Source organism: Saccostrea cucullata, unplaced genomic scaffold, assembly GCF_032062105.1.
Source record: "Saccostrea cucullata isolate Sc308-1 unplaced genomic scaffold, CSIRO_AGI_Scuc_v1 ctg552, whole genome shotgun sequence".
Lineage (NCBI taxonomy): Eukaryota > Metazoa > Mollusca > Bivalvia > Ostreida > Ostreidae > Saccostrea > Saccostrea cuccullata.
The window spans coordinates 115588-130704 of record NW_026919531.1 but is presented as its reverse complement, the minus strand read 5'-3'; the positions used below and the strand labels follow the sequence as shown (position 1 = coordinate 130704).

The 15117-nt window shown below is 34.5% G+C and overlaps 1 protein-coding gene across 1 annotated transcript in view; it reads left to right on the top strand.

Annotated features, from left to right (window-relative positions):
- Positions 1-15117, top strand: part of LOC134233171 (peroxisomal ATPase PEX1-like) — a 29345-nt gene that overhangs the window by 9487 nt on the left and 4741 nt on the right. Inside the window, exons 12-19 of the mRNA XM_062715163.1 lie at positions 2969-3174; positions 5878-6012; positions 6227-6291; positions 6378-6437; positions 6593-6675; positions 7241-7344; positions 7631-8017; positions 8926-9116. Of these exons, the coding sequence (XP_062571147.1) occupies positions 2969-3174; positions 5878-6012; positions 6227-6291; positions 6378-6437; positions 6593-6675; positions 7241-7344; positions 7631-8017; positions 8926-9116 (1231 nt within the window). The remainder of the gene's footprint in view (positions 1-2968; positions 3175-5877; positions 6013-6226; positions 6292-6377; positions 6438-6592; positions 6676-7240; positions 7345-7630; positions 8018-8925; positions 9117-15117) is intronic.

The following is a 15117-nucleotide window of genomic DNA, read 5'->3' as shown; positions in this document are numbered from 1 at the left end:
GAACGTGACTGGGTGAAAGAAATTCAAGTTATTCAAATGGAGAGTAAGCCAAACAATCTTTTAAGGGGAGGCAATTAAGAAATAGTGAAAAATCTCATACATGTATATGATGTGTATTGAATGTACACAAAATGTCAAATATTTCTTACCCATTTCATGAGAACCCTAATATTGATAGTCACCAAAATTCACTAGAAATGAAAATTTGACCTGTATTTGAATTGTTTAACTGAAATTGCAATTTTTCTTCAATTCTTTCTCCCACAACAGCAGATTTCTTGTTTGACATATGACTCATTTTCATTGTAAATATATGTTGGGTTTAATATATAAAATAAAATACTAGAATGATAAATATAAATATGAAGTACGTACTTAATGACACCATTTGTGAAAATAATTTTGTTTAACAACAAATATACAACTTCTTTGAATAAATTGTTCTTATTTGTGAAATATCAATACCAAAAGTTATTCTATAACCAATTAATCATATGATATATTATATTGTGATTGATAGTAACATTTTATATCATAGCTCAAATATCATGATACATATCAATATAGAAAAAAAGTTGTATCATCCCAGCCCTAGTAGATAGGGTTCACAATGAGGTCAGAATTTTAATTTAAATGAGAATATGCAGAAAAAAGCATGCCTATGATTATAGACATATTGACATGCAAGTCTTCTCAGGTAGTCTAGATCATTTCAAGTTTAATGTTTAAATCGTGGTCCTACAAGGAAAGGATGGGATCACAAAAGGGGTATCAGAGTTTCATATGGGCTGTAAGGGAAAAAAAAATTAATCTCCTCTTGAAAAATAGAATAAAGTCATTCAGTCATACAGTTTTACATAGGGATACATATTTAGCTACAGGGAAAATCTTTGTCTCAAAAACAGCAGAGCCAACATATCATCAAGTAGAGCACATTTAATTTAATTCAAATCATGGAAAGGGGGCGGGATGGAGGGGGGATGGAGCAAAGCACAATAGAAGATCAGTTTCAGGAATACTACAGTAAAACTTGGTTATAGCGAAGTCCTGGGGACCTATGAATTTAGTTCGCTATATCCGTAATTCGTTATATCCGTATAACGAATTCGTATAACCATGATAGCGAATTCGCAATATGCATGTTTTCCTTCAGGTATTACTACCAAATATGTTAGGGAAGCAAATATTACAAAACATATCTTCTATAATTGAGGTTTTATTATGAATTGAATTTCATATACTAATGCTAAAAGGAAATAAAGTCAGTTCAATTTATCAATTTTTTGATAATCTTGGAAAGTTCGTTATAAAAGATGTAAATTTCATTATGTTTAACCTCAACGGGTCTCAAAATCAGTTCGCTATATCCGTAAATTCATTATATCAGAGTTCGTTATAACCGTAAAATTTTACAAAAATTTGTTAAGAATTTTGCCGGGAACCCAGAAAAACTTCGCTATATCCGTGAATTCGCTACATGTATATCCGTGTTCGTACTAAACGAGTTTTACTGTATACAGCTGTATAGGAATTTCTATATGGATGTTGAATTTGTGGATACACATACTTAGTAGATCTCTTAATTCTTTGTGTTCACAATTTTTTTTGTTGATATTTAGTAACTATACAGGTATCAGATTTATTCAGTAAATGTTTAAAGTTGAATTTCATTTGAAATGGTCATAAAATGACCATTTTATTATATGTGTATCTGTTTGTGTTTTGAAATTGTTTTGACTTTTAATGCCTGTAAATATATGACATACCCCTCCCCCCAACCTTTCCCTTTAGACACAACAAAAACTTGACTTGAATTAGCCAAATAAAATTTTATAATACTTGTAAAAAAGATATTTTGATATTTTTTTGTTTAATTAAGTTGGGTTTTGGAGGGATGTTATAGAAAAAAATTCTGTTTTCCATTGATATAAAATGTTCACCAGATTTACTCTATTTCCATTTCAGCTAGACAACATTGCATGATTTTGATATAAAAAAAATACTTGTTTACATGCTGAATTTACAGAATACATGTATAGGTAGCAAAATCACCCACAGGGTACATGTATTTATAAAAAGAGGTCAAGGCACACTGTCGACTTGTGCCAATGTTTTGTGGACATTTTTTGTGAGTTGAAGAAGTCGACAGTAACAGACCTCAAACTATATGGGAGATACCGCCTTAATTTATACCACATGTCAGAGTCATTCTCTCTCTGACTGTGTAGTAATAATTGCATTTTGTTCAGAATATTTGTCTAGGTTTTGAATATTATAGAGGTTAAACTAAGCTGTATTTGCTCTGTTGATTCATGAGAATATCTAATGTCTTTTATTGTTGTTCTTTTTACTTATCTTTTCTTGGAAATTCACATCAGTGATGATTTTGTTAACATGAGAGATTGAGAGAGTTGTCTGCACTTGAAGGGGAGCTTTTACTTGCATGTGGAGATATAAGTAGCAAGAGTTGTCTTTAATTATGAGAAATGCTAGAAGAACTCAGACTCTGCAGTAAAAAAAATCAGAATAAAAGTATATCACTGCATAGCAAAGTAAGATGAGAATTAATTCTTAAAATCATACAAATCTTAAAATAATTTATAGCTATACATATTGTTAATGAAAAATAGGCCATTTACAGATAAATGAAATTGAGAGAAATAAATTACATATTGTAATTTGATTTATTCATAAGTGAAACTATATCATAAAAAGAGAAATACTGATGTAGTTTACCTTTGTAATAGAATTTAATTGAAAGATTAACTGTTCTCCAAAGAGGAATAATATCTTCTCAGTGTCTTTAATTATGGCAGTTTTTAACAGAAATAAAAATGAAATTCAAAGTTCAAATTTTATATACTGGTATTTATATTCTATAAATCTAATAGATTTTGAGATTTGTTGAAGACTAAATACAAAGTAACAGTAAGCTGATCATGATGGAGTTTGATTTTTATTACATCAGAGAGGGATCCTAACCAGTCAGCAGACAAACCTCAGCCAGAGATGGTCCTCACCCAGTCAGACTTCACAGAGGCCTTGTCAGGGTTCACGCCAGCATCCATCAGGAATGTGCCGCTGCACCAGGCGGGGGAGTTAGGGTGGGAGGACGTGGGGGGACTCACAGATGTCAAGAAAACACTGATGGAAACTCTAATGTGGCCCTCTAAGGTCTGTATAATAATGGAAGTTTTAGGGAGACCCAATTTTAGGGATTTGACCAGAAACTTCCAACAGAGGTTAAATTGTTACTGATATTTAAATATTCTTTCATATATTCTACACTAATAACTGCAACTGAGAAATTGCTTAAAACTGCAAAGGTAGATGTAGCATGCAGACAAAGCCTAAAATTGAAATTTTTTTCACCAACACAAAATACTGTCGGAGTAATTTCCATTATTTTTTTTTACATGTGTAATCATTTTTACTATGCAGTATGTTGCAACCACTTTTGAAATAACGACCACTATTGAAATAATTATATCAATAGTGGTTGAGAGTGCATTTCAATAGCAAACATAGTAGGTAACCACCATTGAAATACGACCACTATTGAAATAATTATTTCAATAGTGTGTAAGGGTGCATTTCAATAACAAACAAAGGTAATAACCACTATTGAAATACTACCACTTTTGAAATAATTATATCAATAGTGGTTGAGAGTGCATTTCAATAACAAACGTAATAGAAAGTAATTACTATTGAAATAAGACCACTATTGAAATATTTATTTCATTGATGGGTGCGAGTGCATTTCAATATAATAACCAAAGGTTTCAATCACTACGAAAATACGAGCACTATTGAAATAATTATTTAATAGTTGGGAAGAGTGCATTTCACTATGATTACCATAGGTTTCAACCACTATTTAAATACGACCAGTATTGAAAGAAAAGTTTCACAGTGTCATTTTTAATTTTTTATCCAAAATTTCACAAAAATTGGATTTGGAGTGAAAAATATATAGATTAGTAATTAAAGTGTATAAATTAATATTAAAGGATGGTTTTAGTGAGGCAGAATTTTAAACATCAAAGAAGGTTTACAATTTCTTTATATTCTAGAAATTATTGTTTGTATCATCTGTCCTTAAATGAAGATTTAGATAGTTATTGAAATAATAATTTCAAAAGTGATTTAAATAATTATTTTGTTAGTTGCTGATAATTATTACTTCAAAACTAAAACTGTAATTTAATCCATATTGAAATCTTAATTTCAAAAGTGAACATTATTTCAATAGTGGTTGCAACCTATGTTTGTTATTGAAATGAATCTCACCCACTACTGAAATAATTATTTCAATAGTGGTCGTATTTTAATAGTGGTTATCACCTATGTTTGTTATTGAAATACACTCTCAACCACTATTGATATAATCATTTCAATAGTGGTTGTATTTCAATAGTGGCTACTAATTATGTTTGTTATTGAAATGCACTCTCAACCACTATTGAATAATTATTTCAATAGTGGTCGTATTTCAATAGTGGTTACTAACTATGTTTGCTGTTGAAATGCACTCTCAACCACTATTGATATAATTATTTCAATAGTGGTCGTTATTTCAATAGTGTTTGCAACATGCAGTACGTATTATAATACTGCATAGTTATATGATTCATTTCAAGGACCTGTGTCCTTGGGGGAGGTCAACATTACCGTTACATTGCAAAAAATTTCAACTCATTACCGCTACATTTTTTCAGATTTTCGACCGATCATTACCGCTACATTTTTCCGGCAAAAAAACAACTCATTACCGCTACATATTGAATCAGCCAAAAACAACCAATTACCGCTACATACATATATATCGATTTAGCCAGGTATGGTTCGGTATATGAGTTCTGATCAACAGAATTTGAACAGCAGTTGAAAGTTTTCTTTGGTTGGGTTTTTGGATCCTCGAGAAGTTGAAGAGTGCTTTGTGATTGATGTGTATTCCAAAGCACATGTAACGGTCATTTATAGAATTTTATCTATGAACAGCACTTGATTTTAATTTTTGTTGTGGTTTTTACATGTTTTTATGAAACAAAATTGATTTTAATAAAAAACAACCATCCTGTTCAAAGTCTTACTTTTACCTACCCGTGGTGAGCAGGGAAACGGGTTTATGCATGTATAGGTTGTACTGTACACGCATAAAAGGCTGGTTAACGAAAGAGGCAATGTAGCGGCAATGTATACTTTTTTATGTAGCGGTAATGTAAGTTTTTCTGTAGCGGTAATGACTATGTAGCGGTAATGAAAATTTTGAAAATGTTGTGGTAATGATACGCACCTCTGGTACCATTTTACAACAATAGCAATAGGCTCTGATATGTCTCCTCAGACCACAATTGTAAGAATATACATACTATTTTATCATACCTACAGTAGTCGCCCGAGGGGGGCAGTGGTTAAAGCGTCTGCTCTAGAGTCGCGAAGTAAGGGGTTGATCCTTATGTCATGGGTTCGAATCCCACTCTAGGACATGGAGACATGAGATTGTACGAACCGAAGTCCCATGTCACAGTAGGTGCTGGAACAAAAAAGATCCCTCTCTGCTCAATGGCCTTGAGGCTGAGTAAAGGACAAAATTTGCAGCTCTCCACCGGCAAGTGATGGCATCTCCATATGAGTGAATAAATTCTCGAGAGGGGCATTAAACAATAAACAATCAATCATACCCACAGTACCACATGTAATTATCCTCCTGCCCTCTAAGACTTAGGTCAGGCTTACTGCTGTATAGCTATAAGAACTATTTTTTCCTCACCTACAGTATCCTATGTTATTTTCCTCCTGCCCGCTGAGACTACGGTCAGGCTTACTGCTGTATGCATGACTATAAGATTGTTCTTTTTCCCCCACTTACAGTACCCCATGTTATTTTCCTCCTGCCCTCTGAGATTGAGGTCTGGTTTACTGCTATATGGGGCCCCAGGGACAGGAAAGACTCTACTGGCAGGAGTGGTGGCCAAGGAATGTGGACTCAACTTTATCAGTATCAAGGTAAAGGAGGACTTACATTATACAGTCAGTCAAAAATTGTATTCAGATGTATATACTGTGTAGGATAAAAATTATGTCTATGTGAATATATAATGCAGAAAGTACATAATACATTGTATCCTTTCCTTTTCAATTCTTACATGACAAAAGAACTTCACATTCAATTGATTCCTTGACTAATATAATTATAAATCCCAGTACTTTAAATTGTCAGGGGCCTGAACTCCTGAGTAAATACATTGGTGCTAGTGAACAAGCCGTCAGGGATAACTTTGTAAGGTGAGTTCTGTAAGAGTTATCTTTCTTTACCTGAAATTAAGCTAATGCATGTAGTTATTATAACTGCTGTATATTTTTTGTTTTAGAGCTCAAAGTGCCAAGCCTTGCATTTTATTCTTTGATGAGTTTGACTCTTTGGCTCCCAGGTAAATTTTTTTTAAGTATATTGTCAATAATCAATGGGTAATATTAAAAATCTCTCTGAAATACAATGCATTGAACTACATGTACAGTATTAAACCACCTTAGGAAATTTACATTCATGTTATTAGTAGCCATATGTATAATATTAAAATTGTAGGCGTGGTCATGACAACACAGGGGTTACAGACAGGGTGGTTAATCAGCTGTTAACCCAGTTAGATGGGGTAGAGGGATTAGAAGGTAGGTCAAACAATAACAGACATATTAAACATATGTAACAGGAGAAAATGTATGGCTGGGCCAGGAATCAAACCCAGGACCCCTGTATCACTAGTCAAGTGCTGTAACTGACTAAGCTACTAATCAGACAGGTGCTCTACTGACTAAGCTTCCCAGGCCAATATCCAGGGCCCAAACCATTACACATATTACCATGATAACAATTTTTTTCTTTGCTTTTTTTCCTTATATACATTAAGAAGTTAAAGTAGGTTATTGTTATCTTAAACATATATTTTATGGATTTTACAATATGGCATAACTTATGAAAATATGTGGGTTTGTGGGTATGGAAAATTTAAAATGTGATATATGTTTAAAAGTTCAGAACTGCAAAACTATTTTATTAGGAGCAAATTGATCACCATTGAAGATGTATTATGTAGTTGTTTTAATATTTATTTGCATCATCTACCGTAACTTTTTTATTGCATATTTTGCAATGAATAATGTCTCTGAATTTATGGTTGCATTTGTTTATTTAAAATAAATGACTTCCTAAGTTGAATTTTTATGTTTACTATAGGTGTGTATGTACTGGCAGCCACCAGTCGGCCGGATTTAATTGACCCCGCACTGCTTCGTCCTGGTAGATTAGATAAATGTCTTCAGTGCAAGCTCCCAAACGAGGTTATAGATGATTTACTTAGTTATACTCACTTATTCATTTGTAAAAACATTATCATTTTAGCAATCTGCAATAGGTGTAGAATTTAAAGAGTTATTGCTCTTTAGATGTATAAGCAGGAGAATATGCTCAATGCATCGATGGAGTAATTGATTTGTTTGTAAGTTTTGTTACATAAATACATAAAAAACAGAAACTATGATATAGTTTCATATTGCACTGTACTTGAAGTAAAAAAATATATGATAATGAACCTATATTTTATAACTGTCTGCATGTTCTTCATAGGAAGAAAGATTAAAGATTTTCAAAGCCCTTACAAGAAAAATGTCTCTGGGAAAAACTGTGGACTTGGAATATTTTGCCAAGGAGTGTGAACACTTTTCAGGAGCTGACATTAAGGCCCTATTATACAATGCTCAATTAGAGGCCATCCATGAACTAACAGGAAAGGTGCTAAAGGGAGAGAACCCTGATCTTTTACTACCTCCAGCAGAGAGTAATAAGAACCAAAGGAGTCCAAGAGTACCAAGGAAGTCCAAGAGCCAAAAGCTGCTTAAAGTAGAGACAGTGCCTCCTAAATTGTCCACCAATAAAAAGATTGCACACATTCCTAAACTACAGGATGGTCCTTCGCCACTCACAGAGGAAGTAGAGGAAAAGCTCTCTAGTCAGGTGAGGAAGAAACAGTGGGCATTGTTTAAAAAGCATTTCATTTAATCTTATGCCACCTAATGGAATATTTAGGGGTAAATAGTTTTTGCCCTGTCCATCTGTCTGTCTGTTTGTCCACAAAAACTTTAACCTTGCCCATAACTTTTGAATAGATGGGGCTATGACTTTTATATTTCACAGGTGTATTTCTTGTGACAAGAACTTTCTTAGGTTACTACCAAATTTAACCTCTTAATCTTGATATTAGAGGTTGACACACTTTTTAAATACTTAAATCTTGGCCATAGCTTTTGAACAGTTAGTACTTGGGCTTTAATATTTTACAGGTTTATTACTTTTGACAAGACATTACCTTGGATATCAACAATTTTGACCTTGACCTTGGAGTCTGACTTGCATTTGAGAAACTATGGATTTCATATTTCACAGTTGTATTCCTTGTGACAAGACATCTCTTCTGATACCACGAAATCTGACCTTGTGACCTTGGAGTTTGACCCACTTCTACCAAAAAATTCCAAGCTTTAATCATAGCCATAACTCTTGAATAATTGGTCCCTGGGCCTTCATACTGCACATGTCAGATGTGTGTTCACTGTGACAAGACCTTTAAATGGGTGTAAAAATATTTGATCATTTGACCTTGACCTGAGAGTTTTACCCACTTTAAAAAAAACTTGAAATTTGACCATAACCTTTCATGATAACTTTTAATGATAGAGCTTTCATATTTCACACCTGCATTCCTTGTGACAAGACCTTTCTGTAGATACCAACAATTTTGGCCTTTTGACCTTGGCCTTGTTTTTATAAAGAATTTTTTTTTGTAGGAAATTTGATTTGAATTTACTGTAGACTTCTATTTTATAAATATCATTATATTTTTCCTTCTTTGAAAATTCCGGCAGGTTGAACAAATCAGAGGTCGGTTAATGGTAAATAAGGCCACAGAACATGTATCCACAGTGGACTCCATGTTCTCTCCAGTGACAACCTCTAAAGGTCAGCTGATCCAAATCAACCAATCACATTTACAAGCTGCTCTGAAAAAGACTCACCCATCAGTTAACGAGAAAGAAAGAATGAAATTTCAACAAATGTAAGTATCTCTTTATGGAACAGTTATAATTTTTTTTATATATAGATACACATGTAAAGTATTAAGTCAATGTCTGGTAATATGTATTTACATTTTATGGAAAGGAAATGAATTTCCAAATATACTAGTGGCTATCCTCACAACCATACCTTGAAAATGAAAAAAAAAAATCAGACTATAAAAATCATAGTATAACTAGATGCTGTCATGAGACAGTAATACCCGCACTATGGTGTTTGCCTCTAAATATACACTCATTCATATTGGACTTTCCAAGGAAGAAGTCAAAATAGTTCTATAATTATCACCGTACATGTATTCGTCAAATTGAACATAAAATTTTCAGATGACCATATCAACTCTGAGCCTCACATATGTATTTTAAAATACTTAATTCATAACCAGTCTGAAATAACAGAATTTAATTAATGATTGAAGTAAATTACTTAATTAGATTCAAATAAATAATTTTCCCATAATTTGGAACTTTTTAAATTTACTTTCTCAACGACATAAAATATTATTTTAGTACAAAGCGTTTTTGATGAATTTATCAAAATGTGCAAACTGATTTTAGTATTTGGTCGGAAAAAAAACCCATTGAAAATACAACCCGATTAATTTGTAAATGCCTATCTCCCCCCCCCCCCACACACACACACTCTCTCTCACCCTCACATTTTTTAAAAAACATAGTTTAGTTTATTATGATAGTTTGAAATTTGTTCTTGTACTAAACAGTTTTATTTTCTACATTCACATTGGGTTTGCGTCACCCATTATCATATTTATAGATATCACCTCTCGGCACACCTCGGCCAATTCATACTGGCAACGGAATCAGCAAAGGTTTGTCGAATGAGATTATTTAGCACATGTATGCTGATGATGCAGTGTGGTCAGTTAAAATCATTTGTGTTTTAATTGGATTATATGGATTATATTTCATGAATTCGTTGTCACGACCTATGACATTCGGTAAGTACAAGATTTAGTACAGATTGCATAAAAATAAATAAATGCAAATGGTTAGGTTGAAGTTCAAAAAGGGTCAACATGGTCATCATCGCATGCCACAGTCGACAAATTTCACATTGTCAAGTTATCTCCCGTTGCGGACATTCAGTATATAACAGACGCAGATCCAGAATTTTTTTTTTCAGAAAGGGGGGGGGGGGGGTGTCACACCTCAGTCAAAAAAATCAGCCCAAGATTTCCTGAGATGGAAATAAAAAATAATAATAAAAACAATGATGGTGGAGTCCCTGTTTTCTAAGGGGGAGGATGTCCAAAGTCATTTTTATTCTCTACAGTACATATATAGTCTTATTTAAATAACTGCTAATTCCAGGGGGGGGGGGTCTGATCTCCATAGCCACTGACTCCCTGTACCTGAAATGACAATTGATCTTATGACTCCATAATAGTAGAAAATTTTTTCATTTGACTATTTATACATATTTTGTTTCCTATGTTTATGTATTTTTGTCTGTCCACGGAAACTTTAATCTTGCCCATATTTTTTAAGTGGATTGGGCTATACACATGGCTTCAATATTTCATAGGTAAATTTCTTTTGGCAAAACCTTTTAATGGGTACCACCAATTTTGACCTCTTGACCTTGGAGTTTGACCCAATTTTACAAGAAAAATACCTTGAACTTGGGGTAAGTTTTGAACAGGTGGTGCTAGGACTTTCATGCTCTTACATGTGTAATCATTGTGAACTTTCAACAGGTATAATTATTTTTGACCTAGACCTTAGAGTTGAATCCAATTTAACTTTAACCTTGGCAATAACTTTTGAACAGGTGAGGAAGTTCTAGGGATTTCTCCCTTTTTTCACATGTGTATTCCTTGTGACAAGACTTTCCCTTTGATACCAACAATTTAGACCCTTTGACCTTGACCTTGGAGTTTGACTTACATTTGAGAAACTTCAACCTTTGCCAAAAGCTGTCATAACAGTTGCTGTCACAACAAACAAACAAATTACTAAAAAAAACACAGAACACATGTACATATTTTATATTCAACAGATATACATCTGGTCATATCTCTAGTTCTCCCTTGAATGAGACATGGTGATATAAATTTTAAAAAATAATTATTAGAGTTGAAAAGGTTGTGCATATTGAAATATACTAAGCTCTGCGGATGAATTAGATATACCAGTTTAGCTTTATTTTGCTACCCAAAGCACCTTGATTAACTATTTATAAGCATACTGTTTTCTGAAATGTACTGATTTCTGTTGTCCATCTGTTTATCTGCAAACTTTTCACATTAACTTCTTAAGAACCACTGGGCTAATTTCAACCAATTTACATTTAAATATGCAGGGTACTTTTTAAGCGCCCGGATCGATAGATCCCGGGCGTATATTGTTTTTGTCCTGTCTGTTTGTCTGTTTATCTGTTTGTCTGTTTGTCAACTTTAACCTTGGCCATAACTTTTGAACAATAAGGGATAGAGACTTCATATTTGGTAAGCATACTCCACTAATAAAGTCCTTTCAAATGACTTCAAGGTCAATGACCTTGTGACCTTGACTAAGACTTATATGCTAAAAATAGCTTTTTCCACTGTTTGTCATAACTTTTGAACCATAGGAGATAGGGACTTCATATTTGGTATGCATACTCCACTAATAGAGTCCTTTCAAATGACATCAAGGTCAATGATCTTGTGACCTTGACTGTGACCTATATGCTAAAAATAGCTTTTTACACTTTTTGCCATAACTTTTGAACCATAGGAGATAGGGACTTCATATTTGGTATGCATACTCCACCGATTAAGTTCTTTCAAATGACACCATGGTCAATGACCTTGTGACCTTGACTGTGATCAATATGCTAAAAGAAGATTTTTTTAACCTTGTTGCCGCCGGGCGCGTAGTGTTTCACAAACACATCTTGTTCCAACATAAATCTTCTTCTCAAAAACAGCAAAGACATTTATTGTCCCCATTTTTGCTAAAGGTAGGGTACATTAAATCTCATTTGTTTGTCAATCTGCCCATCTGTCACAATAAATTTAACCTTGGTCATCATGGTCATATATTTTGAATGAGAAGAGATAGGACTTTTATATTAAACATGTGTATTAGTATTAAATGGGACAATACCATTCTACATACACTATGATTTTCATTACCCATGATCTTGAAGTTTGACCTAATTTCCTTAAAAAATTAATTGCTTTGAATTGATCATTTTGAAAGATAAATGAAAGGGCATTCATATTACCTGTGATAAGACCTTCCAAAATGTATCATGACTTTTTGACTCTGTGACCTTGACCTTGAAGTTTAACTTAGTTTTCATTAATGTTGTATTTCCTTTTCATTGAGAAGAGATTTGACTTTCACATTTCAAGTGAACATTACCCATAACAAGAGGCTCCCAACATGCTATGATTTTTTACCCCTTGACCTTGATGTTTTAACAAAATTTCAAAAGAGTGAACTCTCCCAAAAGATGATAAGACCACTGTTTAAAACAAAAAAAGGAGTGCTGAATAAAATGTAAGAGGAGTTCAGGGAAGATGGGGCTTTTTCCATAAAAAAACATCATTTTTCGACCCTTATTTGACCCCCCGGGGCAAAATCAAAACTCCGAAACCTAACTGCACATCTGCAGGACCCCACCAACCATCTCCCAAAAGCTGGTTAGGCTACTGAGTAAAATGTAGAAGGAGTTCAGGGAAGACGGGGCTTTTTGGACAAAAAACGTCATTTTTCGACCCCCATTTGACCCCCCTGGGCAAAATCGAAATTCCAAAACCTTACTGCACATCTACATGACCCCACCAACCATCTCCCAAAAGATGATTAGGCTACTGAGTAAAATGTAAGAGGAGTTCAGGGAAGACAGAGCTTTTTGCTTAAAAAACGTCATTTTTCGACCCCCTGGGGCAAAATCAAAATTCCGAAAGCTTACTGCACATTTACATGACCCCACCAACCATCTCCCAAAAGCTGGTTAGGCTACTGAGTAAAATGTAGAAGGAGTTCAGGGAAGACGGGGCTTTTTGGACAAAAAACGTCATTTTTCGACCCCCATTTGACCCCCCGGGGCAAAATCGAAATTCCAAAACGTTACTGCACATCTACATGACCCCACCAACCATCTCTCAAAGATGATTAGGCTACTGAGTAAAATGTAAGAAGAGTTCAGGAAAGACGGAGCTTTTTGGTTAAAAAACGTCATTTTTCGACCCCCATTTGACCCCCTGGGGCAAAATCAAAATTCCGAAAGCTTACTGCACATCTACATGACCCCACCAACCATCTCCCAAAAGCTGGTTAGGCTACTGAGTAAAATGTAGAAGGAGTTCAGGGAAGACGGGGCTTTTTGGACAAAAAAACGTCATTTTTCGACCCCCATTTGACCCCCCGGGGCAAAATCGAAATTCCGAAACCTTACTGCACATCTACATGACCCTACCAACCATCTCCCAAAAGCTGGTTAGGCTACTAGTAAAATGTAAGAGGAGTTCAGGGAAGACGGAGCTTTTTGCTTAAAAAACGTCATTTTTCGACCCCCATTTGACCCCTGGGGCAAAATCAAAATTCCGAAAGCTTACTGCACATCTACATGACCCCACCAACCATCTCCCAAAAGCTGGTTAGGCTACTGAGTAAAATGTAGAAAGAGTTCAGGGAAGACGGGGCTTTTTGGACAAAAAACGTCATTTTTCGACCCCCATTTGACCCCCTGGGGCAAAATCAAAATTCCGAAAGCTTACTGCACATCTACATGACCCCACCAACCATCTGCCAAAAGCTGGTTAGGCTACTGAGTAAAATGTAAGAGGAGTTCAGGGAAGACGGAGCTTTTTGCTTAAAAAACGTCATTTTTCGACCCCCATTTGACCCCCTGGGGCAAAATCAAAATTCCGAAAGCTTACTGCACATCTACATGACCCCACCAACCATCTCCCAAAAGCTGGTTAGGCTACTGAGTAAAATGTAGAAGGAGTTCAGGGAAGACGGGGCTTTTTGGACAAAAAACGTCATTTTTCGACCCCCATTTGACCCCCCGGGGCAAAATCGAAATTCCAAAACCTTACTGCACATCTACATGACCCCACAAACCATCTCCCAAAAGATGATTAAGCTACTGTGTAAAATGTAGGAGGAGTTCAGGGAAGAAAAGTGTGACAGACGGACGGACGGACGGACGGACGGACGGACGGACATGAGTAACAACAATATACCCGAACTTTCTTTAGAAAGTGCGGGTATAATCAAACCTCATTATCTCAGATCTCCATAGGACAGAGAAAAATGAGGATTCTAGATATTGAGAGTAAAATTCTAAGATACAAGTGGTTGCAATTTTTAACTTCCAAATAATTTTGGGATGCTAATGGTATCTGAGATATCAATGTTTGAATTAGTGAAGTTAAATTGCCTTAAGGATGTTTGAAATAAAATATGAAAAAATAATATTGGAGAAAGAATTGATCATTGAAATCGCTAAATTTAGTGGGGGTTAAATTTTAATTGTTACACAGTTTATAAAGAGTTCCAAATACACCACAAAATATAAAATGCCATATGCTAACCACTCAACAATTATTCATCCATGAAATAAGATCCCCATGAGCCAAGAAAAATTTGACCCCACAAAATTTAATTATGTGATTTTACAATATTTTATGGGAAGTTTCAATAGCAAGCAAAGTATGGCTTGTCACTGTGAGCCTGTTATGCCTGGGCATTGAAAAAATTCAGACTTTGAATATCCATCTTAATGATTTCATTTCCAGAGTTACCTCTGGACCCCTAATCCTTTGCCATATGTATCGAGCTGCAAACTTCATTCTCGCAGTACCAACACAAGTTCAACAATGTAATAAACTCACTTTGATATATAAGATTAAGTGACTACTCCTTAAAAGTCTGTTTAACAGTTTTAAATTTGAAAAAGAGGAGTCTCATCATGACAAGATATTTACATCTTTAATGACCTCTTAAACATATTAAGAAGCA